Genomic DNA, 27,890 nt, shown 5'->3' on the forward strand with positions numbered 1-27,890 from the left:
ATATGTGTGAAAACTTGATAGCATTTCTAGATTCTTTGTATCAACCGTTTCTAAAATACTTTATTTTGTCAAACACACAATGATAAAAAAAAAAAGGGAAAGTTTTCCTCTCTACCCCACACGGTGGGGGTGAAGTTTTCCTTTTTATTTTGTAATCATTGGAAAAATTTCTTAAAAGTTTTGCTAAAAAAAAAAAAAAAAAACTTCAGAAAGAGAAAACACTTTCAAAACATTTTGTTAAGATGTTATGGTACCAAAAATACCAAGTGAGGTTTGGATAGTAAATTAAAATGAGATTAGTTAAGATAAAAGTTAAAAGTTGAATAAAATATTGTTAGAATATTATTTTTTAATATTATTATTGTTTTGAGATTTGAAAAAGTTGAATTATTTATTATATTTTGTGTGAAAATTTAAGAAAATTATAATAATTAAATAAGATGCGTTGAGATCAATTCTAAATCTAAACAGGACCTAAAGCACTTACATGAAGAAATCTTTTAGTCAATCTCAATTCTATTATTGGCAATTGGTAGAGTCATTGAAACATTACCCAATTTATTTAGGAGAGTACTAGATATATAAAGAGATTTTCTTTTAAATAATAAAATTTACAAATCAACATAATTAAATGTGATGCCTTATATTTATTTTATAGAAAAAAATAATATCATGTACTACTAAAGGTGCTATCTGCATAGTGCGAGGTGGGTGGATCCTACCTCGCCCTGTACCATGAGGGGGAGGGGCTTTTTCCCCACCTCCGCCTTAGCCTCCTATATAAACGTTGATTTAGGAGATTAAAACAATTCAATAACTTGAATACAATTTTAAATCTTTAATAAATTGTATATATCTATACAAAATATATTTATTTATATATATATAAATATAAAAAAATAGCAATCCTGCCCCCACCCTTGCTAGTCCTTCTCCCTGCGAGCCGGGTCAAATGAGGGCAGGATAACGGGTACAATCAGTGTTTTAAATTTTTCGTTTCGACCGTCCGGCTGGTACAGGTACTATATATGTTCGGTACCGGCTAAAATATCGACCGGTACCAGCCATACCGGACTAAATTTCGGCCTGTACCGACCTATATTTCGGCCTGTGTTTTTTTTTTTTTTTTCATTTTTTCAAACTACAAACTTATTTTTTAACCCCTAATTCAGACTAGACTATTTATAATTTTTATATATATGTATTTATATATAATTTATTTATATATAGACTATTATTTTGGAATATAATTTTTATATATATTTATATATATAATTTATTTATATATCGACTCTCCCGAAATGTTATCCTGAAATGCTATTTCAGAACGGTACCGATATCGAAATATTTCTTTCCAATATCTTGACCGGACGACGTCCGGTACGATATTCAAAACATTGAATATAACCCTGCTGCCCACCCATATCTACTACGACAAGTTTCATTTGTTTATAAAATTATATGATTTAATATGATTGGACATATTATAAATTTCATTATAAATATAAAATGGCTAATCTTAATGGTATAGTGAATTAAAATGAGATAAAAGTTAAAAATTGAATAAAATATTTTTAATTTTTTAATAATAATATTATTTTGTAATTTAAAAAAAAATTAAATTATTTATTATATTTTATATAAAAATTATAATAATAAGAAAGATTATCGATTCAAACGGAGCCCGCGTAATTGTTATCGGATTAGATCCTTGTACTGACTTTCTTGTCCAGTTGTCTGTATGTCTGATGCATTGAACCAAAAATAGACAAGTCATGTCACATGTGATAGTGGTCGTGTTAATTGCGGCCACGAACACGGAGTCTCGGAATATGAAGGAGCACGTATAATTAAAATGGGCCAGAAATTAAGGGCTTTTCAACGTTTCGGCTTAATTTCTGGATTTTTTTATAGTGAGGCCCAGCCCAGCTCAGTAATAGAAACGACATCGCTTCCATTGTCTTGGAACGCCACTAGTCGCAACTTTGTTCTTGGGGAGAAAGAAAGCCCGGTTTCCCAATCAGTCTCTCACTCTCTCCGCTGTCCCGTACACAAAAAGAAACCCCCAAAACACGAATCAAAGCAAATCCAAACGAGTCCGAAGCAATGAGTCGTGGAAGCGGAGGTGGCTACGATCGCCACATCACGATTTTCTCACCCGAAGGCCGCCTCTTTCAAGTGGGTACGTGCTTTGTAGTAACATCTGTATTTTCCTCCAAATTTATAAACTTCAAATCACACACAACGCCTCTTTTGATAATTTCAAACACCCATTTTTTTTTTTTAGGTAAGTGTTCTTTTGGGGGTTGTTACCGATGTAGAACTGGTTGTAGAAATGAGTTGTGATTAATTGCACTATTTGTTCCAGTCAGGTATGCAAAATGACACAGATCCATTTATATTTCAGTTGAACCTTATTTGGTTGCTGGGAAGTTAGAGGAAAATAACGGGAAATTACGATCTTGAGCCTTATTTTCGCTACTCAGATGCTGAAAACATACCTCCTGAAATTTTTAAGTTGTCCTTTAGTCTCAGTTTGGTATTTAATATCATATATACCCCATCGATAATTCCACTGAGCATGGTTTTAGAATTGTTGATGAAACCTATTCTTTGCTAAATTACGATTTATGCATTTGTTTTTTGTTATCCAATAATTTAAAGCACATTTTCTGTGAGTCATTATTGAACTGAAAAGCCATTTTTAATGGTCTGACTTAACCTTTTGTTTGGTTAACGGGATAACCAATGAATAGGAAAATAGAAAAAAGATATTTTATGTCTAGTTTTGGTTATTCACACCCCCGCCCGATTCTAGCAATAAAAAATAAATCATTTTTCGAGGGGTGAATGCCATTTTCTTCCTTTGTTTCAGTAGTCAGTAGTGTCCATTTTGTACATTTTCTTGGCACATTATGGCGTCTAAGCTCAATTTGTAATAATTTAGAACTGCGAGCCTTCAAATGAGCAAAATAAAAAATTGTAATCTGTTGTATTAGGATGTTATATTCTACTGAGTTTGTTTTTGAATGAATGAATAGAGTATGCTTTTAAGGCTGTAAAAGCTTCTGGAATTACCTCGATTGGTGTACGAGGAAAGGACTCAGTTTGTGTGGTGACTCAGAAGAAGGTTCCGGTGAGCAACTTATACTCAATTCTACTGAGAATCCGTTTTACCTACAGTTATAATTGATGATGTGAAATTTTATACAGGACAAGCTTTTGGATCAGACGAGTGTCACGCATCTCTTTCCCATCACTAAGTATCTTGGGTTGTTGGCTACTGGCATGACTGGTGAGGCAGCAAGTTTCTATCTGAACCTTTCCAATTTATTTTTATGAAAGCTTGATAAAAGTCAAAACAGCCTGTATGCATTGAAATTGCAATGGAAAGAGTTCGATACGATAACATGTCTGACTATATGTACTTATAAAAAAAAAAAACATCTGACTATATGTTCTGTTGTTTTGATTTGTATTTTTTTATAAGCCTGTTGTTATTGAGTACATGTCTCCATTACTCTATGTTAGATATATGCAATATATTGGCATCTAGTTAATGTTTTTATTTGAGAATGAGAAAGGATGATGATGTAATGAAATTGAAAGACGTTCCCCTTGTATCGGACCTGCTAATTACGTAGCACAATGTTTCAAAGCAAAAGTTGATGGAACTTTATTTATCCTTTTCATATTAAGAAGCACTATGTAAAGAAGTGGAATTTAATCCTCCCTAATTTTATCAGTATGAGCATATGGTTCATTTTCTCTGGTTATAATGTGAATATATGTTTTCTATGAAGTTCTCTTTCCAATGAGTCAAACAGTTACAATTTTTGGATGCCATTTTTCAGCGGATGTGAGAACCTTGGTTCAACAAGCAAGAAACGAAGCAGCTGAGTTTCGCTTCAAATATGGATATGAGATGCCTGTGGATGTATTGGCTAAGTGGTATAATCTTCTAGTTCCAGTACTCTTTAATTTGTAGCTTGCAATATGTTTTTAATTAGTCAACTACTCAACTTTATACGTATGGAGTTAGTCATCTCTACAATAAACTATATTCATTGAGTGCAGTAATTCAAATAGAATCTTGTTCGGGTAAACTGGTAACTTATGGGTTTTTAATCGAGGTTTCGAGGACAATACACCCATAATACCCCCACAACATCTGCTAGGAGTTTTCTATTGGTATTAGTTACTGCAAGGGCTCCTTTGGACATAGGCCATGTTTGGGAAGTGAGATGAGTTGAGAACATCTCATCTCATTTCAAAACTTCTCATAATTTCTTTTTCAAACATCACTCAAACACAAAACGCTTTTTAATTTCAAACCTTCAACTTTTTCATCAAATCATTAAAACTTTCCCAAACTTCCAAATAAAACATAAAAAACAATACAACTTTTTTAAATTTCAAAACAAAAATAATACTAAAAAACTATATTCAAACAATTTTTTAAATTTATAATATTTTTATTGAGTTTTTTCTCTCTCATTTTCCAAAACCTAATAAAACATCTTAATTCAAATTATTTCACTACTTTTTTTTATTGGCACTAGGTGCCCGAGAACAACGTCCTGACTAATTCAAGGGGTACAAACCATTCCACTATTATTCACAAAATTCTCTTCTCATCTCACTTCCCAAACATGCCCAGAATATTTCAAAATGTTGTGAATAGTAGTGAAATAGTTTGAGTTAAGATATTTTATTGGATTTTTGGAAATGAGAGAGAAAAAGTTGAATAAAAAATTATATAGTTAAAAATTTGTTTGAATATAATTTTTTAATATAATTTTTGTTTTGAAATTTGAAAAAAGTTGTATTGTTTTTTGTGTTTTGTTTGAAAGTTTGGGAAAGTTACTTTCTAGTAAGAGGACAAAAAGCATATGTTCATTATCATGGAGTAATGGAGGAATCAATTCTCAGCACAAAACATGAAATAATGCCATTGATTTATGAAGCGAGTATTCTCACAGGTGGAATACCGGAAGAAGAGAACATTTTTGCCAAGTAAAAACAGCCATAAATCTCCAGAAATATGTCAAAAGTCTAAGCCAGTACAAGAATCACTGACCAAGGTATTAAGACCAGACGACAACATTGCAGTCGCTCATCAAGAAAATTTAGGAAAGAAGAACAAAATCTCGCTTAAACATATCATCTTGTTTTTTGGGAATCTAAGTTTCCCAAATTTAGGAAGTTTGGGAAAGTTGTATTGGGTTTTGTGTTTGGATAATGATTAGATGAAAAAGTTGAATACTTGAAATTGAAAAGTGTTTTGTGTTTGAGTGATGTTTGAGAATGAGATTATGAGAAGTTTTGAGAATATTTGAAAATATCTCATTACCCAAACAAGGCCTTATTTTTCTTCAGATTCTCAAGCACATGTAATCATGTGTTCTTCATGTCGTTCCCCTCTCTTCATGAATATTTGCATATGTTTATAGCATTGAAATCAGAAGATTGTATGTAATTCTAGGTAAGTTCAAAATGATTTTAACTAATGTTTGGAGTTTTTTGTATTTTAGGATTGCTGACAAATCACAAGTCTATACGCAACATGCTTATATGAGACCACTCGGAGTCGGTTTGTATCTGGCTTTTCTGTGACAGTAAAAATATATACCCCTTTGATGTTATTGTCAGGAAAATTATTTGTGTAGGCCCAGGGCATGCAAGTCTCGTATAGTCCATTTTGAAAAAAGTGGGACCCATTTGAAAAAAAATCCACTTTTTTTATGGTGAGTTCCACTTATTTTCAAAGGGACTGCATGAGACTTGCACACCCTAGGCTTGTATCTAGCATTACTTTGTGTTAATTAAACTTAATGTAATACCTTTTTTTTTTACGGATTTGTTTTATATTTGTCAGCTTTATTACTGATTTTTCTTCTCCCCTCGTGTGATTTCCATTTTTTGCTTTTGGCAGTCGCTATGGTTTTGGGTATTGATGATGAATATGGCCCTCGACTCTACAAATGTGACCCAGCAGGCCATTTCTTTGGTCACAAGGTATTAGCAAGTCTTCACCACCCACCCCCCCACCCTTCTCGGGTTGTTTGTTTTCCAACACTTCTCCACCTATACTTTATGCCAGCAATCATCTTGAGTACTTGTATACAACATTCTTTTTGAGGGCTGATTCAAACAGTCATAACTAACTACCACATCTCCTCCCTGATGTGTTAATGCAATTATAGACTCTTTTTTTTTTACAAGTAAATTATCTTTACTCCTCTTTCCTATAATGCTTGAACTGTCTAACCTGACTAATATGTTATTGTATGTATCTGGAAAAAATAAAATGAAGGATCAAAAGTGTATGTAGTTTATGGCTCCACGGTCAGCAACTTTGTTTACCTTCACTCTTCATTTTATTGGTATTCAGTTGAGTTATACAAGATAATGGTAAAGGCCTTCTTTTGTTGCTTGTGATGCTTATCCAAGGAATGATCATAAAATGATTGTTAGTGTTCAATCAGCTGAACATGTATTAGATTTTGTAATCGCAAATGCGATCTATATATTAAATGCAGCATATAACTTACTAAAAATTATAAAAGAAAAAATGGATGCAGTCTGTTATTTGCTGTTATTTAAACACACTCTGAAAATATTGAGCAGTGTTGAGCTTGTGATGTTCACTTGTACAGTAATGGGATTGCTATATGTATGTCTATAGTGCTTTCTCATAGACATTGTTATTAGTAGCTTTATTGGAGCATTAATCAATATTACTAGTTCATCAGTATTAGATTGATTTTTAACCCAATGAGTTCTTCATGATATGCTATGATTAGGCCACAAGTGCTGGATTGAAAGAGCAGGAGGCAATTAATTTCTTGGAGAAGAAGATGAAGAATGATCCTGCATTTACGTACGAGGAGACTGTTCAGGTGAAATTACATTTTCTTTTTTTTTTTATTGTTGAAAAAAAAATCAGGATTTTGAAAAATTCCATATGTGCTTTCCATTCGTTATCTTATTTTTGTATTCAAATTGGGTAGAAGAAATGGTTTCTTTCGGGGACACCATTTACTTTGAATGGTCACTCGTTTGTGTTAGGTCAGTAATGATATGAATTATTGCTCTGTGCAATTTCAAATTGATTGGGAATTTCTTATATTTCCGTTCACATTGGGAAATTCTTACATTTCCTTTCATGAGAAACTCTCCTACACAGAATTGAATTTTTCACATTCTTAGTTGTATTAGGTGCCATATAAGATACACGTCTCATTTCTTTATATTATGTTTTGCTTATTATCTTTATGACATGAAAATAATTGGAAAAATGTTGTTATTTCTTAAATTAGACATTTTTCATGGGCTCTCAAAGCAAATTTCTTCCTTTTGGCAAACACAGACGTGTTAATGTGTCTAATGGTAGATTCTTATTCTAGATCTAATGTCTCCAATTGCTTCCATTTATATAGACTGCAATCTCAGCCTTGCAATCAGTTCTACAAGAGGATTTCAAAGCTAATGAGATTGAGGTATGAATATCCCTACCATGTTATCCCCCCCCATGGGAGTTAGATGGCGAGTTCTCGAGTTTCTGATGATGATGACAACAATGATTTTGATTAAGCTTTTTAAATTTTCTATGAATAGGTTGGAGTGGTGAGGCAGGAGAATCCGGTCTTCAGAGTATTATCCATGGAGGAGATCGATGAGCACTTGACTGCCATAAGTGAGCGTGACTGAGCAACATCTGAAACCATCTGGAGGAATAGCTAGATTCTGCTTGGATGTTGGATACTTTTTAGTTTTCTTTTTTTTCGTCTTTTTCATTGGCGTTATCGTGAATCATAAAACGTGTTATCGAGGATTTTTCCATCAGCTTACTGCTATTTGGAAATGCTTTCATAATCAAAGATTCAAAAAGCCCGTCAAATTCTTTCTCAGGATAGTTTGGAATGGAACGATCGTTAACGTTTAATTATCGGGTCTTAGTTCAATGCTGACAACAGATAATGGCAGTGATACGAGAGAGATTCACATCTGATACCCGTTTGATTAAGTTATTCATCTTATTGGGGTTTCAACAGCAGTCTCCTACGGAAATTTGATACATATTTTTTATTTTTTTCGGATGTACTTTTTTATAAAAGGTTTGCATACTCAATTTGTACGTAACATAAGTCAGTTTAACTATTAAATAGCTCATTAGCTTAGCTATTAAGTCAGTTTAACATGCAATGGGAAGGTTAACCCAGTTCTTCTATTACTATTTATAATTCAACTCATTTAAATATCTTAACCCAGTTCTTCTACGTACAACCGCGGTGAGAAACAACGGTGTAATCGCCAATTTACTTCTATGCCACATCAGACGATTTAAAAAAAAAAAAAACCAACGGACTTTGTTTTCCCTCTACTCCATCGCACCTTATTTCTCTTTCTCTCCTAGACTTCTCTTATTTTCTTTCACAAAGACAGCTCCAAAAACCCAGATGATTCCAACCAGACGACATGAAATATGTTAAGAATAAAATCTAAGAGATGGGTTTTGTTGAAATCAAGAGATGGGTTTTTTTTTTTCTAGGTGGAGAAATGCTTCAACGTATCAGCTCTGATTTGCTGCTGGCCTAAAGAAGAAGAAAATCTCAGCTTCAATACTGCTCTCCGCTTTTTGCTTTCCCACCTTCTTCCTTTCTTTTTTCTTTCTTTGCCTTTTTCGTTTCTGTGTTGTATTTCTGCATTATTTTTTTTTTCTTTTCCACGTGGGCCAGCCGGTGGGAGCTGCGAATATTCAAGATAGTATTGTGGGGCTGATCAAAGTGGGTTTCTGAAACACAATAGAGGGAGGGAGAGAGCAAACCTACCGTGGGGGGTGGGGAGAGCACAGATTCTATTTACCAGGATCTTGGTTTAGATTGCAGAGAACACAAGTAAAAAAATCCAGAACCCCAAAAGAACACAAATTTTGAAAAAAAAAAAAAGGAACCAAAGTGAGAGTACGCAAGCTAATCAGTCAAATAGAGAGAGAAGAGTCATCATCTAATTCCGTTTAACTTTTCTTGCTTGCGTTTAGCTTTTCTTGCTTGCCTTGGAACGATGACCTCCATTGAAGGACAAAAGCACTTTACCACACGTCTTTTTCTAGAAAGAGAAGAAGAGTAGAATAATTCTTGATTTGGGTAAAGCAGAAGGGGGAAATGATTTGGGTGCATTTTTATTTCTTTTCCACGTGGGACGCGGTTACTCCGCGATTCCCCCGCGCGGTTGTATACAGCATTTTTCTTTAACTTTTTGGGATGGCTCTCCCAGCCAGTCGAGTGAGAAATTTACTTTTACACTGTCCAATTAGCAGTTGCCATAGAGGAGTCCAAAAAAATCCTATTTATACCTGCATACAGGTGATGAAAATTATTTCCCTCCCTCTCCCTTCCCACTCACGTCCCTGCTAGGACCTTGTCTCCCATCTCTCTCTCTCTCTCTCTCTCTCTCTCGCATAGTCGTATTTATCACATATCCTGCTTAGCTCTGTTTCGAAGCTATATACATTCCAGACCACCCATCTTTTTCTTCTTCTTCTTCTTCTTCTTCTTCTTCCGAGTTACAAATACATAAGCTTAACCGAGATAGTTTGCAAAGAATAGAGAGCAAGAGATGATGGATTTTCTTTTTCTTATTCTTGATTTCTTATCGTATCCACCAGAATGGCAAAGCATGAGACCTCAAAAGCGTCTCTGTGACAATTGAGATGAAAACCCAAAAGCGAAATCATTAGAAGAACAAAACCCACTTGCCATTGTGCTATCAAAGGAACAAATCACCTCACCCCCATTTGCCACTGCTTCACTCTCTCTCAATACAATTCTCCCCACACCGTTCTCTCTCCAACCTAAGATTTACTCCTTGTTTTCTTACCAGCCAACCAGGCTCAAGGAGTGTATACTCCTTATTTTGTCAATACAATTCTAAAACTCCAATTTTGATTTTTTTTTCCTTTCCCTTTTGTTTTCTCGGCAGCCAAACAAAACGATTTTTTTCGTTAAAAAAAATATGTAGACAAAAATAGAAGAAGCAATACAAACATATAAAGTACGTATTGGCTTACCGAGATCCGGGTTGGTCAAAATTCTGTAATTCGAAAAAAAATGTCCCGGAAGAGAACAAAAAACGTATTTGTTCCTGTGTGCACATTTGATGGCAAGAGACAGTGGGGGCCTAGATCTCCATAATCGTGGAAGATAACAGTTTGTTTGGAGGGGATGAGGACTCGCTTGAAGAATTCGTGGGAGAGAGGGAGGGAGAAGGAAGGAAGGAAGGAAGGGGGAAGAATAGTGAAAAATTTTAAATATAAGTCTACACTCTATACATTTATTTAAAAAAAATATAATTTTATTTTTTTATCTACATAATAAAGATAATTCTAGACATATTTATAAATAAAATAGGATAATAAAATAAAATAATATATTTTTAAGTATGTATACACGATGTGAGATTTATAAGTAGAATTGCTCAAAAAGAATTATGGGAAGAGAGAGGGGGTAAGAAGAATACGCATGCGGGTGTAGATGTGTCTTTCCTACACCTCCTACATGGCGAATTGCTATTGGCTGGTGTAAAAACAAATGAGTAACTGACCGACTAGAGTTTTTCCCAACTTTTTGGATTAAAATATACTAAATAAATTTAAATTTTTTATGAGAAGTTAAAAAAAATAAATGAGTAATGTTAAAGAAAAATTACTATAACAGTGCATACTTTACACTCACTGTATAGTTACTTCTAATTAATTATTTCTAATACTCATTTAGAGAGATATATAATCTAAATAATATCATATTATGTATATAAAATAAATACTCTTAATAATAACTTTTATCTATATCTATTTTTAAAATTATCATACATATCATAAGTTGCACAATTTTAAGTTGTGCATGCCTAGCATTGCACACTTAAAAGTTAAGAGTAAAGCGTCGGTAGATGTGCCAAGTTCCTTTCGATCAGTTGGTAAAATTTTGGTTTTTTAACTAAGGTCTTGTTTGTTTTCTAAAAACATCTCATCTCATCATTATAACTTTTTCAAATCTCCACATAAAATAAAATAAACAATTTAACTTTTTCAAATCCTAAAACAACAATAATATTAAAAAATATATTTTAACAATATTTTATTCAACTTTTTAACTTTAATCTCAACTCATCTCATCTCATCTTATCTCATCTCTGAAAACAAACGGGCCCTAAGAGAACTGCATTTTCCCTTTCCATGTACAATCCTTAATACAACTGCATTTTTTTTTTTTAAATAATGATATCTAATATCCATAATTATATTTTATAATATATTTTACAAGAATATATATTTTAAAATAAAATATTTTTATAAAATATTTAACTAAATTATTTTTTATTTTAAAATATAATTATGTAATGTATTTAAAAAATAATATGTGTTTATCAATTTTTCTTCTCAGATAGACCTCTCACCGGCGGACAGACCAAACCAGTGAAACCACAGCCATAACTTGCACCGATCACCATCTGGAGCCAATTTAGTTACGACACCGCGTCCTTGTCCGACAACCACGTGGCAAAACCAAACAAATTAAAATTTAAGGAGTCGGGAGTTTGGGCCTTGCTCCATCCGATATTAAACAAAACAAAAATTCTATTCATAACCTTCGTATTCATGCATATTATTTATAAGAGTTGTGCTATACAGAAGCCTCACACCCTGCACACCCATTTAAAAATATGTGATTTTATTTTTTTATCCTCATATAATATGAGGATAAAAAAATAAAATCACATGTTTTTAAGTGGGTGTGCAGGGTGTGGAGCTTATGTTTAGAATTTTTCTATTTATAAATATATAAATTTATTTTTTTATTTATATATTTTATAAAATATAAAATATGAAGATAAAAAATATATTTTTTAAATAGTGTATAAAACGTGGGACTTACTTGTAATAAGTAATAACTCTAAGCAAAAAGGGGAAAAAGTAGCCGCTATCCTGAAGTGTCTCTTCAACACTTACATCGACAGACTAGTAGAGATAGATGCTTTAGTACAATCTCGTTTTGATGTCTTATTAGAGACAATATTTACTTCAACGTCTTCTGGTTCGTCTTCTTATTTCTCTCCCCGATTTTAGGGTTTACGTATATATATTGGTTGTGTTCGACCAGGTTCATGTATGTAAAATTTTTCAGGCTTCTACGGATTTTTGTACCGGTTCTCATTAAGTTTGTTTCTTATTTTATTTTTAGGCTGGATTTTTGTTTTGGAATTCAGAGGGTAATGTTCGTCTCGTTTGAGTTCGAAACAATTTGTGTTTGCTTCTGTTTTGTTTGGTTGCTGAGAAAATGCTGGAAACGATAAGGGCACCATTGAAATGTGCGCTGATTCGACTAATTTGTATTTTTTTTTCTTCAAAAGTCAAGCTATATTGAGTTTTAACTTTTAGGTACACAGTTTCAATTTTTCTTTTCTTCCCGAGTTTTCTCGCAAACCAATCAGAGAATTAGGTTCGGTGGAACTAGTTTTTGTTTCCTTTGGACGGAACTACTGAATTGACTGACAATACACAATTTAGAAATTTGGGTTGCTAGTCACTGGACATTGAATCGAAACGGAAGGGTTTATATGAAATACCCATTTGATTTTATTAAGTAAAAGTTTGAGTACAATTTGTGAACATTTTATTTGATAGTAAGTTGATTATCTTGTTTAATATAGCTTTATTTTATTTGGCTTAGGAATCGTTTAGTAATGGCCACTGCAACTATGGCCACGGCAGCCGGTGCAGCAGCTCTTTTGTACTATTCATTGAACCGTAAGTTACCGTCGAATAGGTCTCATGGAGATGATGAAGATGAGGAAAATGGTAGTGATGCTATTAATGACGCTCCTTTGGGCATTGACCGTGTTTCGCATAGGCTAATTCAAGCTCCTGGTACATGGTTAGAGACGATTTCGACTTTGTCGGAGACCCTTCGGTTCACATACTCTGAAACTCTTGGAAAGTGGCCCATCGGGGATTTGGCATTCGGGATCAGTTTTCTTCTTAAGAGGCAGGTAAGATGCTCTCATTGCTTAATTTTCTGAAAACTGGATGTAGTCACAAAATTATTGCTTGATATTCTTGTGCATAATTGAAGGATTAGCTCATCATCATCATTATATTGGGTTATAAGATCACGAAATGAGTTCATGCGTGGCAGGATTTTTTATCAGGCAAAGCTCTGACAGTTTCATTGTTCTTGCAGGGAAACTTACATGTTGGGAGTGTGTTTGGTGGTGGAGACAGTTTACTGCTCAAGGGACCAGATATAACTGCTGAACTTAGATACCTTTTGAACTTGTTGACACTATGTTGGCATTTTTCAAAAAAGCCATTTCCTTTGTTTTTAGAGGAGACTGACTATTCCAAAGAGAGTGTTCTCCTCCATGAACCCAAAGCAGGAGTAAGTCATTGTTGAAACTTGAATTCTGCTATATTTTTACATGTTGAGTGTTTTTCTCTCCTTTGGTTTCTTTTTTTTATTGGTCGGGTTGGGGGGCAGATTAACTAGAATAATTGGTGAATCTTACCAGATCAGTTTACATGACAGTAGTTTATTTCGTAAAGTTTTGAAGCATGATTTTTGTTGTTACACGTTGTGCACTGAATTTTTCTTTCTTTTTATTTATTTTTATTTGTTCTGCAGATCTTAAAGCCAGCTTTCACAATTCTAGTTGACCACAGAATGGGATGTTTTCTCCTATTGATTCGTGGGACACATAGTATTAAGGATACTCTGACGGCTGTAACAGGGGCTGTTGTACCATTCCACCACAGTGTTGTTCATGAGAGAGGCGTTAGCAATTTGGTTTTAGGTTATGCACATTGTGGGATGGTTGCGGCTGCTAGATGGATTGCGAAACTTGCTAGTCCTTGTCTAATTAAAGCACTCGGTGAATATACAGGTTATAAAATAAAGGTAAAGCCAGGAATATAATTGTTCTTGTCTTTGTTCATCTATTAAATCATTTAGTGGGCATTTATAGGTAAACTAAAGTAGCATAATTTGTTTATTGGTTTCTGAATAGTCTTGCATTCTTCTCCGTATCTATGAAATAAGCTAATGTTTCTGTGCAATGCTGTAACTTCCTGAATGAAAAAAGATGATGTTCCAGCCAAAACTTTCTAGCACCAAATACTGCCGTTCAATTATAGTTTTTTTTCCCTCTTGTCTGCACCAGCTGATAGCTATAACAGCTTAGTATTTATGCTCCTATTTTTGGAAAATTTTGAGTGGTCCTCTTGGAACCTGCAATGAACTCTGCAGTATTTGATTGAAAATTTATACAGTTTCTTTATTTGGAGGCTTGTGCCGGTACTGATTGTGTTTGTTAAGATCTTTAATATGCTTTTGGTTCTGCCAGATCGTAGGACACTCTTTAGGTGGAGGCACTGCAGCACTTCTAACATATATACTCCGAGAGCAGAAAGAATTCTCGTCAACCACCTGTGTTACTTTTGCTCCAGGTTTGTGTCTGTTATTCATCATAGTCTGGTATTTTTTTAACTTCAACAAACTTCAGGTTCTGATCTTGCTTTATATCCAGCTGATAAGAATGTTTTCTGTCTCATTGTTTTTGTTCTTATATTTGTAAGTTAGATTTGCTAAGTTTACACACTGTTTTATTACATAGCTAGAGCACTGACCATATATATCACATGCAGCTGCTTGTATGACATGGGAATTGGCAGAATCTGGCAATGATTTTATTACTTCTGTTATAAATGGAGCTGACTTGGTACCTACATTCTCAGCTGCTGCATTTGATGACTTGCGTGCTGAGGTTCTCTATCATGAGCTTTGTCATTACTTCAAATACTTGTCTTTAAAAAGGATTAAGTTTGAAGATTTGTTGATCTTGTACTCTTTTCTGACTTGAACTTATCTTGCTTTTTGTTTTATCTATTCACTTCAAATGATTATGATGCGATGTATGAACTCTAGCTAGTCTCATCCATGTTCGTACAGATTGCACCAGCACTAATATGCTTTGCTCTGATGTCATTTATGGAAACACTAGACACGCTTTTGTCTCTTCTCCCTTATGCTTAAGGAAATGGTCTATTTCATGTATATATTCCAAAAAAATATTTCCTCTTACAGGTGACAGCGTCGGCTTGGATAAATGATCTGAGGAATCAGATTGGGCGTACAAGAATTGTCAGTACTGTCTACCGTTCTGCTTCAGCTCTGGGTTCTCGTCTTCCATCTGTTGCCAGTGCTAAAGCAAAAGTTGCTGGGGCAGGGGCAATTTTGCGCCCAGTTTCCAATGGTACACAGGTAAGTCCTTTCTATTAGACAAAATTGATTTCCCCATGCACTTAATTATGACATTGCGTCTATTCTGAAAACCTGTGCATAATAGAAATTTGCTAGTGCATGTCCTTTTTCATCGAGTAGCCATTAGTTGATCTCTTTTCCTAGTTCCTGGCTTATCTGAAGTTTCGGGCCTTTGTAATGCAATACAGCTGTATGGTAAGCAGTAGGATCTGGTTGCTCAAGTGACGTGATTATAAGTTGACTGAATCAGTTCTTAATACTAAAAAGAAAAAAAGAAAAACTTATCAAAAAACGTTCTTCATATTAATTGGCGGTTAATCTCTCTCTGTTGATAAAGAAGTTGAGAGCGCCCAAGTTTACTTGATTCGTTTATTAATTTAAATTATTCCATTTAACCATTTGCTTGCATTTCTGACGTGTACAGATTGTGATGAAGAGAGCTCAGAGCATGGCTCAGGCAGCATGGACCCGTCCTGCCCTTAGCTTTTCTTCTTGGTCGTGCATGGGTCCCCGTCGTCGGGCCACTGTTACTCATACTAACTCAAATGAGGAGGGGAGTTCTCCTGAATCTTCTGCTACCAATATAGAAGCTTCTGAGCACTTCCTTTTGCCCCCTGAGGAAACCACAACCACAACCACAACCACAATTGCTTTTGAATGTCCTGTATCTTCGTCTATAGGAATGGAATGGACAGCAGAAAGTGAACTTTCTTATTCTGATGAAATAGACCCCGACGCTTATGGGGATGCTGATCTCACCGATGGTGAAGATGTCATTGGCCATAACAGTCATGAAGACTGCATAACTGAAGTTGAGCTATGGCAACAGCTTGAGCATGAGCTTTATGATAGGCCAAAAGGTCAGGAGGCTGACGTGGCAAAGGAAATACTAGAAGAAGCAGTAGCAGCCATTGCAGAGGTAGGTGAGGACCAGCCAGAGAGCTCTACGCGAGAAATAAAAGAAGTACACAGATTTTTCCCTCCAGGGAGGATCATGCATATTGTTACCCTTCACTCTGATGGGTCCGCATGTGAAAGTGACAGTGGCCCTACCGCCAGTAGCTCAGACAATGGCAAGGTAGAAGAGACTAAAGTTGGAATTTTCCTCACTCCAAGATCGCTGTATAGTAAATTGAGGTTGTCACAAACCATGATTAATGATCATTTCATGCCTGTCTACAGAAGGCAGATTGAAAGATTAATAAAAGAATTTGAAAAGGAAGAAGGCGTTGACCATAAGACTGGAGAAGTTTTATAGGGAAAGAGATTATTTCAACAGATGAAATAAGAACAACACCAAAAGGAACCCAAGATGTTTACCTTATTGATTTTGAAGCCAAGCTAACTAGAAGCCACCAGAACTTAATGTAAAGCCCCAAGTGGTAAACCAAGGAACTAGACTGATCGAACTCGTTTATGCTGCTCTGAAAATTATCCCTGTCTGGAATGTCATCTCAGTTATGTGTACGGTAACTTTAATTGAAGTCCACTGTAAATTTAGTTTTGAGGTTACAAACTTAGTATCTTGTTCTCAATCGATTGTTTTGATACAACGGTTCTGTCTTTGTTCATTCCTCCATAGAAAATTTAACTAATGCAATTTTCGTGTAGATGATTGCATGAATGTGTTCAATTTTGATCATTGACACGAAGTTGGGATGCAGTGAAGGAAAAAAAAAAAAAAAATTGAGAATGTTGAGAAAGACAAACGAGAGAAAACCAAGAAATGGGGTAATTTTCTCTTAAAAAAATAATGACTGATCTAACTCTCGTTTGAATAGTGAGATGAGATAAGATGGTTTTAGATAAAAGTTAAAAGTTAAATAAAATATTATTTTTTAATATTATTATTATTTTGAGATTTGAAAAAGTTGAATTGTTTATTATATTTTTTATAGAAATTTAAAAAAATTATAATAATAAGATGAGTTGAGATGGTTTCTCAATCTAAACATATTGGATTCAGAAATGAGTTAAGATAATTTGTAAATAATTGAATAAAAGTTGAATTGTTTATTATATTTTGTGTGAAAATTTTAAAAAATTATAATGATGAGAAGAGATAAATTGAAGTAGATTTTAAATTCAAACGAGAACTGTTGATCCTAGCTTTGAACTACCTCAGAGATGCTTGTACTACTAAATGAAGACAATGACCTGTCTTTAATTTATTGGAAGATTGTCTGAAAACAGTCTATTCCCAAGCCCACTTGCCATGGATAGGTATTTAAAGTAATCTAACCTATTATTCATGATTTGGAATTTGTAATTATTTTCTTAGATACGTAGCATAAGGCACCAATTCAGTCAGATCCAATATCTAAAGTGTGTCACAAACCAAAGCTAGAATACACATCAGCAGTCACCAAGATTAGAATTAGAATATTCCTGCAAAATAAGATGGACTGTGATATCTTCACTAGTAATCTCTTGCTAACGTGGCTTCTTGGGAATCTCATTGCTAATGTGGTTTTAAAAGCATACTTAATTGGTCTAATCACGATAATAAATCTATTGGATCCTCTTTTCCTACCCTTATCTCAATTACAGAATCATGGGTTTGGTTTTTTCTTTTTTTCTCAAAAGAAAGATGTTTCAGGTTGCCATGACAGCAACAATCCAAATCCATCTACATCATTTTCCTTGCATTAATTGAAGTTTTTCTTTCATTTTACTCCTCTCTAATATCTTTTGCCCAAAACCATGGCTACTTAAGATTCATTCACGAATCTGAATGGACAAGCAATTAATTCTCCGGGAAAAAGGTATTAATTTTCTCTGCAGCCAAACATCGTCTCAATTAGCATCACAAATATTATACTGTTTAATTAATTAGCAGTATAATAATCCTGATAAAAGAGGTCCAATTTGTTTTGTGCGTCACTATAGTCTGCCACTTGACCAACTAATTAATTATGACAAGAGAAAATATACTTACAACCGTGAATTGCGTAATCGCCGCGTAATCGCTTTGAAAAAAATGAATAAAATATGGGGCCCACATGAAAAAAATTAATTTTTTAATAATGGACCCCACTCTTTTTCAAAGCGATTACGCACTTCACGGTTGTATGTAGAATTACTAGTGCTGACTATAAGTTTTAGTTATTATATATCTATAAGGGTTGATTTTGGACATTTTGGTTATACAAAATTAAACTATTTCATCTTATTTTATATAATAATTTTAATTTTTTTAGACTTTTACATAAAATATAATAAACAATTCAATTTTTATAAATTTTAAAATAAAAATAATATTATAATAATATTTTATTTAACTTTAAATAAAATATTTTATCTCATCTCATTTTAACTGTATAATAAAACGTGTAACAAACTTAGGTGTAATGGGTAAATATAAAATTAAATACAGAAAAAGAGCTACTATTTGTGATAATGATAGTTACCAACATTAATTGCATGTTAACGCAATATTTTTTTAAAGGGTAGTACTACTCATTTACTACTTACATATATTTGAAACTTATTTATTTTTATATCATTTTTTAAGTATTATTTTAACATTTTTATTGTCAAGAAAAAATTAAAAATATATATAAATTTACTAATAGTTATTTTCTTAATCATTAAATAAAATAATTTTTTTTTTTTTAAAATCAACTAAAAAAAAAATAGTAAATGAACAGTAAAAAGATAGTATCGTATCATTTTCTTTTATTAAAAGATATTTTTTCTTTTTTTATTTTTTATTTTAATTCATTTGATTGATTGATTGATTGACATTAAATTAATAACCACTAAATAAAGGAATATGGAGGGAAATATATACACAAACACAAGTGCATCGATCTTGATCTTATCCTTTGGTATGGTATAAAGATAGATTAATGGAGAATATATACATTGGACATGATGAAGATCAATGGTCAATGCATGAAACGTTAAAATAAAAAAAAATAAAAAAAGAAAGAGAAAATTAGACACTCTTTTGGACCAGCTTGTATTTCCAGTTTTAGGAAGGTAGGTACCATTCTATTTTCTATATCATATTGCAGGCTGCACCCTCCAATCACTTTATTTTTCCATTTTTTCCCCCTTTCAATCTACCAACTCGATTATTGAAAGACAAGGAAAGCCGAGAACTGAAAGATCAAAACAAATTAAAGAACATATCCACCGATATCATGAACAAGAAATCCCTTTGATACACTTGAAGATTTAACACATCCCAAATCATTGAAAATACAATTACTATTTTAGGTCCACTTGGCTAATTATTATCAATATGACAATATGAATTGTGAAGTACACGTCAGACGGATCATACTGCCATGTCAAATTTAATTTTCAATCAGTCACCACCTCACGGCCTCCCAAACTTTATATATATGTATTTATATATATATATATATATATAGAGAGAGAGAGAGAGAGGCATCCTTGGGGCCCCACCACCGAGAAGATAGGAATGCAAATTGTCTTAAGCTAATTAAGGGTGCGAAAATTGAGTTAAATTTTTTTGTATGAATAATAGTGAATTGAGATGATAGAGTAAATTTTGTGAAATCTACTTAAAATGAATTTAAGACTTCGTTTGGTTATTGAATTTAACTAAGTTTAATATAATTTTAAGCTGAATCTAACATCTAAACAATCAATTTTCAAATTATTAAATTCATTCCAACTCAAAACCTTCTTACACGTGAGATCTATAATTTTTTTCAATTTAAAACATTTTTATACGTGGGACCTACAATCCTTTCCAATTTCTTAGAAAAAATACTAAACTCATCTTAACATCTAAATACATTTTAAACTCAGTTTAAATGGATCCCACATAACCGTTTTCACTACTTAACTCACTATTATTCATAAATAACTCAACTCAGCTTAGCTCAGCTCATCTTAACATCTAAACGTAACTTAAATGTGTTTGGATGTTAAGATGAATTTAGATATATTTATAAGAAGTTAAAAAAGTTGTGGGTTCCACGTGTAAAGAAATGTTGTATTGAAAAAAATTGTAGGTCCTACGTGTAAAGAGGTTTTGAGTTGAGATTAAATGTTAGACTTAACTTAAAATTAAACTGAATTGAATTAAACTCAGATGAATTTAACAACCAAACGCGGCCCTAACGTTTCCACCTATCAACAAATAAAAAAATAAAAAGGAAATTAAAGTGCCACTTCGCACAAGGAGATGGGGAAACTTCTTTGCAAGTCATGTACTGTTCCCTATCATTAAAACTAATTAATTACTAATGCACTCATAAACTTGGATATATCGTGTATACTTTTTTGACTACATATATAGTTTTGTTATATACAAGTAAGTTTGTATATCAATCTGCATATTAATATTATTGTCTTCATATTTTAAATTTAAATTAGTACTGTTTTCAATAAAATTTACTTTCTGATTAATCATATTGAATAGGTGTGCATATTAATGCACAAAATCGCTTACAATTAGATTTTTTCATATATATATATATAATTTAATGCACCAAACATATTATATATGCATGTTTAGCATGCATGAGCGAGACTTTTGGATGCGAAGGTCGTGTTGTTATGTATGGAAAAAGAGATGCATGGGTTAGTGGCTTAGTTGCAGGTCCCAGCTTTCACAATCGATATGTGCAATAATTTCAGTCTCCGATCTCTTTTATTTATTTATTTGGCTTTAGGCAATTCTAGGTCCATTTCTTTTGTGCGTGTATATATAATATTGAGGCATATTATGTATTTGGTTATCTTGTTTCCATTTAAAATTTATTTCAATTTATTTCAATTCATCTCATCTTATTATTATAATTTTTTTAAATTTTCATATAAAATATAATAAACAATTCAACTTTTTCAAATCTCAAAATAACTTTTTCAAATTTTTATACAAAATATAATAAATAATTCAACTTTTATTCTATTATTTACAAATCATATATCTCAACCCATCTCAACTCATCTCTAAATTCAAATTATTAATTTTAATTGAATATTGAAAATATTTCATATATTCTTAAAATACTTTTATATTATTTATTTATTATTATTTAATATTTTATCATTATTATTTATAAAATACTTAAAAATATCTAAGACTGGTCGGCCTTTCATGTTTCGATGATAATAATAATTAATAATGCAGGGGAGATGTTATTGGTTGACTGCAGAGATAAGGAGATGCGTAGAATGCACTGCTTTCCATAATCAAGATCAATAATTAGAAGCTTTCGTTCACTTGTGTCCAAGTTTTTCTAGAGCAATGGTGAATGGGATGCAGTCTGTATCAATATTTATTAATATAGAGTAATTTTCCTTGTCATTTCAATTTCTATCATCTTTTTATTCTTTTATAATATATTATTAGATAATTAAAAATTATTTATTATATTTTATTTATAAACATATTATCTAATACTTCATCTCAATCATCTAATACCGTATCATAAAATAACAAAAAAATAATAAAAATTAAAATGATGAAAAAATTTTCACTTCAAACCGCTCCGTCTACTATTTCTCAAATAATAGGTTGTCAATAAATTTGTACCACGTAGTTTTTTCATTTCACATCCTATATCTCCCGCCCTCCCTCCCGTGCAAAATATCATTTTCCCCTCTCTCTTGCAACCGTTGCCCCTCCACAAGATTTTCGTTTGTTTTTATAGATAAAATGAGATGAAATGAAAATTAAAAATTAAATAAAATATTATTTATATTTTAAAATTTAAAAAAATTAAATCATTTATTAAAAATTATAATGATTAGATAAATTGAAAATTTTTGAAAAAACAAACGAGGTTAACTCTCTCGTTGACGACAGAGCCACTCTCCTAGAACCAACACCGACATTTGTGAAGCGTCCGCCGTGACCCACCTTCCCGTCAGTTTATTTTGGGATTTGCCTGATCTATTTGGTATATGCTTGATTTGAAAAGAGATCATGTTGTTGTTTATAAATGCATGAATTTAAATATGAATTGTTTTTTATTTGTATCAAAGGTTGAGTATTTGATAATTTTTGATATTTCGGATTTCAGATATTTCTTGAACTAAATAATGCAAAAGCCGAAATGCTTTGCCCTTAAGATATGAGCAAAATTTGGACGTCCCATGTCAGTTATATGTCCAAAAAATATAGATTTGGATGTTTATTAAGTATTAATATGGAAAGATGGTTGAAACAGCGAAAAAAGTGTGACACATTAATTAGGAGATTGCAACCAAAATTCACACTACGCTGAACAAGATTTAACTCCAATTAGGAGAATCTGATTTGTTGGGATCTTCTAAGCTGTACCTAGCAAGCTTTGAGGCTACACGTGGCGAGTAAAGATTGCTCAATAAATCACCTATAAAACGAGGAAGAAAAAACCTCCCAAACAGCACATATTCGCCTAAGAATAGACCCCTCCAAGTCGTCATATGATTATGCTTAGCTGGCAATCCAACGATCGACGGCCAGTATTCACTGACAGCAATTGTTGCTGATGTGGATTATACCGCATCCCTCTCCTTTAAAGCTTCAATCATTGGGTTTTCTCTCTCTCTCTGGAACTGTCTCTCTCCCTTGAAAGCCTCCACCATTTTCTTCATTCGTTCATAATTTAGCTTGGAGTAGAGGATTTTGTGGAGGAGAAAGAGAAAGAAATCTCTTTGTTTGTTCTAATAAGATTTGGGTTCCTTTTGAAGTTATCAAAACACAGAGAAAAAAGTGAACAAATAACAAAGGAGAGAAATTTTTGGGTTTCTTTGCTTTGCTTAGGAAGATCATTGGAGAAGAACATACAGGGCCAGAGTCCTTTTGGGCTTATTTCGATTGTCACGTTTCTTTTTGAAATGGTTTTCATGAGTGAGATTTTATTGGCAGACGAAGATAAGCTTGAAGAAAGAGAGTGGGAGACAGAGAGATAATATACATCCAGTGCCAGATTCGCAGAAGTAGAAAGAGATAACGAACGAGAACAAGAAGAATTGGGATTCAATTCTTTCTGCTTCTGCTGGTAATGTTTTTTTTTTTTTTTATCAAAGTTCTTTTCTGTATTTGCCGTTGCATATTGGGTTTTTCTCTATGAATTTGATGAATAAGGACTCGTTGATATATTCGAATAGATTTACTCTTCTTTATATTCTTCTCGTGGGTGTGTTCCAGAAAATAAAAGATTATGTTGGATTTCATTCCCGATTCCATGTTTTCAATTTCATAATACATGGTGGCTGTGTTTTTAGAGTATTTGGTTTCTCTGATGAATCATTAATGTACAAGTGAGGAAATCATTATAGGAAACGATATTAAAGCATAATCAAGTTGTCGGCTTTGTGAAAACCATGCAAACATGAAAAAGAAATTTCTCTTCCCCTGCAGCAGAACAAACAGAAAAAGGAAATCATTTTTTTATATTTTTTTCTTGGCTAATAGTTGTTTCGTATTTGGAAGTGGTGAAAATCTGTATATCCTTATGTACTTGGAGCTTGAAGTCTGATTTTTCTTCATTTTCAGGGTTATTGGCAATGTCTGCAACAATAATCAACGACCCAATGGTAATATCAGCCCCGGAAACACCACCACCCGCAGTAGCTACCAAACTCATCACCCAAATCGAAGTAGAATTCGCCATATGCGACTGCTGCGGGCTTACCGAGGAGTGCACGCCGGCGTACATAGCGCGCATACGGGAACGTTACCAGGGAAAATGGATATGCGGTCTATGCTCCGAGGCCATAAAAGACGAGATCATGAGGTCCGAAAGGCTAATCAGCACTGAAGAAGCAATCACGAATCACTTCGACTTCTGTAAAACATTCAAGTCCTCGGCGCCGCCCCCGAATCCCACCGTGCATTTGATAGCTGCCATGAGACAGATTCTTAGGCGCAGTTTGGATTCTCCAAGGGGAATGAGGTCTGCGCCAACTAGTCCGGTGAAAGGTGACCGGAATATTCATGCTTCGGGGTTTCCCAGGTCTGGCAGTTGTATTCCTAGTCTTTCCGGTTCGTGAAGGTTTGGGATGGGAAGGGAATAATATAGAGACATACATGGGGGAGTATACGTACGTTTCTTCTTTGTGCAAAGTGAACACCCAAGAAAGGAATAAAGGTTGAAATGATTAATGTAGTTGTGATCTGGTTATGATCAGGTATATATGAAACTTTTTTCTCTGTTGTTAAAAACATTACTTTGTTTTCTCTGAATCCAAACACTTGTCTAGCAAGTGGCGTATTGTTCTGATTGGAAAACTGCAAATGCTAAACACTTCACCTCACAGGTTACATATGCCTTAAATTGTGGTTTGAAAATTTTGCCATCTAGGTTGTGACTGGTTCAAGCACTTGAATTTTGTGTATACTCTCTCTAAAATGTAACTAAGCTGGTGAAGATTGCATTATTAAAGTTCAGATGGAGAAAATTGTGGAATATGCATGCCTGATTAGGCTGTTCTGTTTTGAGCATGAGCATATCACACAGAGTTTTAGGATGGTATCTGTAGTACTATAGCATCATGTCATGGCTGCATTACAGTTGTATAAACGATTCCACTGCTAAATACGACAAATTGATTGAGCTGTCCGACACTGTACTTTATAGCCTATTTTGGGGAAGATTATTCAATCCTTCCTCACAATTGTGCAGATCATGAGATATCGACCAGAGGCTGAATTAGTAAAAATCTTCAGGTTTAAAAAAAAATGTGATTGTTGTTGTACTTCAACTTGGGTTTATTTTGGTGGCTTGCATGTGGCATGGCGCAATTTATTAGAATCTGGCTGTTTAACTCTCTACAAGCGAATTAGTGATGAATAGAGATATTGTTCAATTGCTTAACTGGATTGAATAGTTCAATATTAGTGAAATATATACATACATCAGGTAGATACTACGATATTTAATATTGCTTCATGTATAAGGTTTTCACATGTTGTACGTATCTCTCTTTACATTAATCAATCCAATTCAATTTAAGAAATAATAAAGTATTTCAATTGTCAAAGAAATTACCTTAAGAAATAGTTGCCAAACTGTTTTTGTTTAGATAAATTCTTGTAGTCAGTCTGAAAATTATACACCGCACACATGGCGAATCCAGTCTGCCAAACACGTCACGGGTCATCAACAGGTAGGGCATTGCTTCTCCTCAGTCCTCAGTTCAGTCTGCTTTGGTTCTTCCCCGTGCCTGCTTGGCTTCTCTCCCGTCAGTCCTGCTTCTCCCCGCTAGCTACATCCTCTACCGAACTTAGCGGCATTTTCATGCTTTTTATAAAACGTGCTCAATAAAGTTTCCGAAACATGGGAAAAGATAACGAATTTTTTTTTTTCTTAAAAAACAAATTCCCCCTCTAACAAAGGGATAAAATCGAGCCTTTTTGCAAACAGAGGGATAAAACTGAAATTTGCAGAACAGACTTGTGATATCGCAAAGGTCAGAATCCAGCAAAGAAGGGCGCAGAACAAGAGGGGATTTGAAGATGGTTGGATTACAGGTGATTTCTGGGTGGTCGTCGATCGAGGAAAGAGAGGACTCGAAAGTGAGGGAACTCACGAGAGAGCTACCGGTGACCGTCCAGTTGGTTGGAGAGCTCCTTGATCCCACAGTTGGGGTATGCGCGTTTTAGTTTGTGTCTCTCTCAGGTACGTTTGTGTAGTAAAAATATTTGAGAAGTGTTAAGAATATTTATGAATAGTTATGAATAGAGATTGGAGTAAGTTTTTGGGTTTCATTGAAAGTATTTTAAATTGTTTGAATGTATAAAATATGTTGAGTTGTTGACTTTTAAATAGATAGTTAAAAAAGATATAAATCTCATCAATATTATAGTAATTTTATTTTTAATAATAAATATTATAGTGATTTTATAATAATGATTTTTTAATATTAATAAATATTGTAACGCTTTTATTTTTTATTTATATATAATAATAATAAATATTATAATGATTTTATTTTTTATTTATATATTATATTGATTTTATTTTTTATTTATATATTATAACGATTTTATTTTTTATTTATATATAATAGTGATAAATATTTTTTATTTATATATTATAGTATTTTATTTTTTATTTATATATTATAATGATTTTATTTTTTATTTATATTTAATAGTGATAAGTATTATAGTGATTTTATTTTTTATTTATATATTATAATGATTTTATTTTTTTATTTATATTTAATAGTGATAAATATTATAGTGATTTTATTTTTTATTTATATATTATAGTGATTTTATTTTTTATTTATATATTATAATGATTTTATTTTATTTTTATATATTATAGTGGTTTTTTTTATTTATATATTATAATGATTTTATTTTTTATTTATATTTAATAGTAATAAATATTATAACTGTTTTATTTTTTATTTATATATTATAGTGATTTTTTTATATTTAATAATAATAAATATTATAGTAATTTTATTTTTTATTTATATATAATAGTGATTAGTATTGTAAAATATTTATAAATAATTATGAATAGAAATTAAAATGAATTTATAAATTTCAATGAGAATATTTCAAATTGTTTAATATATAAAATATTTTTAAAAATATAAAAATATTTAAAAAATATTAAAAATACTTTAATAGCCAAACATAACCTCAGTCTCAAAGAGATAAAGGTTCTACGTAGATTTTCGTTTAGGATGAAATTTCCGTTTCGCGTTTGAAAATCACGGAGATCTTAAAATGTAAACAAAATAAAAGAAATAAAAATAAAACCACGCTGACTGATTGTACGGTGTGTGACGTAAGGATTTTACGATAGCAGGACTCGTTTAATTTAACTATAGACTGACGAATACTGCGAGATCAACACGCGGAAGATATTCATGATCGTACTGACCATTGATGTCTTCCGTTAGTTGACATCAAAAAAAGACGTACATCAGAACGGGAACCGACAAATTCATGACTTGACTTTTTTGCAATCTCCAGGCAACTCATCCTTTTCTTCTCCATTACCCCATTAATAATAGGAAAATGATAAATGTATTTAAAAATTTTTATAAAAAATTTAATTCTAAAATTATGAAATTTATAATTTAAAATTAATTTTAAAAAATATTAATAAAATGAATCTTACAAATAAAATTATAAATATATGTCACACTACTTTTCATAATAATATAGGACATATGTGTTTATTATATGAGATAAAATGAGAAATTCTTAAAATTTCTCAAATGTGTTTTTTAAACATCTCTCAAATACAAAAAAATTTTTAATTTTTAAATTTTTTTATAATATCATTACAATTTTTACAAATTTTAAAACAAAACATAAAAATAAATATAACTTTTTCAAATTACAAAAAGATATATTCAAACAATTTTAACTTTATAATATTTTTATACAACTTTTTTTTCTCACATTTTCTAAAACTTAATAAAATATTTTAACTTAAACTATTTTATTATTATTTACAAAATAGTTATTCTACACAGCAGTCCTATACCACACATTTAGTAAAAGAAAAATATAAAAAAATAAAAGCAAGTGTGTGGTATAAGACTGGTGAATAAAATTTTTCTTTATAGAATTATTAGATATTACAAGTGTTTAAACTAAAGTTTTAAATTTTGTAGCGTACCGGCTAA

General features: G+C 32.5%; 3 protein-coding genes across 5 annotated transcripts; all 3 read left to right on the forward strand.

Moving 5' to 3' along the window:
* Nucleotides 1-1,966: 1,966 nt before the first annotated feature.
* On the forward strand, nucleotides 1,967-7,943 carry LOC109004953 (proteasome subunit alpha type-6-like). The gene is made up of 9 exons (XM_035683846.1): nucleotides 1,967-2,182; nucleotides 3,042-3,136; nucleotides 3,214-3,295; nucleotides 3,855-3,951; nucleotides 5,535-5,593; nucleotides 5,936-6,018; nucleotides 6,807-6,902; nucleotides 7,443-7,502; nucleotides 7,621-7,943. Exons 1-9 carry the CDS (start codon nucleotides 2,107-2,109, stop codon nucleotides 7,711-7,713), a joined length of 741 nt encoding a protein of 246 aa, XP_035539739.1. The 5' UTR covers nucleotides 1,967-2,106; the 3' UTR covers nucleotides 7,714-7,943.
* Nucleotides 7,944-11,973: 4,030 nt separating this feature from the next.
* Nucleotides 11,974-16,927, forward strand: LOC109004952. 3 transcript variants are annotated; one of them, XM_035683712.1, is made up of 8 exons: nucleotides 11,974-12,095; nucleotides 12,732-13,050; nucleotides 13,242-13,439; nucleotides 13,683-13,955; nucleotides 14,401-14,503; nucleotides 14,702-14,820; nucleotides 15,141-15,317; nucleotides 15,742-16,927. In XM_035683712.1, exons 2-8 carry the CDS (start codon nucleotides 12,745-12,747, stop codon nucleotides 16,573-16,575), a joined length of 2,010 nt encoding a protein of 669 aa, XP_035539605.1. In that variant the 5' UTR covers nucleotides 11,974-12,095; nucleotides 12,732-12,744; the 3' UTR covers nucleotides 16,576-16,927. The 3 variants fall into 3 exon arrangements, with proteins under 3 accessions (XP_035539605.1, XP_035539606.1, XP_035539604.1); XM_035683713.1 differs by having other exon boundaries at nucleotides 12,743-13,050; XM_035683711.1 differs by lacking the exon at nucleotides 11,974-12,095 and adding an exon at nucleotides 12,112-12,167.
* A 5,891-nt stretch (nucleotides 16,928-22,818) lies between these two features.
* LOC109004951 lies at nucleotides 22,819-24,692 on the forward strand. The gene is made up of 2 exons (XM_018983652.2): nucleotides 22,819-23,290; nucleotides 23,788-24,692. The coding sequence occupies exon 2, from the start codon at nucleotides 23,799-23,801 to the stop codon at nucleotides 24,282-24,284; it is 486 nt and encodes a 161-aa protein (XP_018839197.2). The 5' UTR covers nucleotides 22,819-23,290; nucleotides 23,788-23,798; the 3' UTR covers nucleotides 24,285-24,692.
* Nucleotides 24,693-27,890: the final 3,198 nt, after the last annotated feature.

This window comes from Juglans regia, chromosome 12 (genome assembly GCF_001411555.2).
Source record: "Juglans regia cultivar Chandler chromosome 12, Walnut 2.0, whole genome shotgun sequence".
In the NCBI taxonomy this organism is placed as follows: domain Eukaryota; kingdom Viridiplantae; phylum Streptophyta; class Magnoliopsida; order Fagales; family Juglandaceae; genus Juglans; species Juglans regia.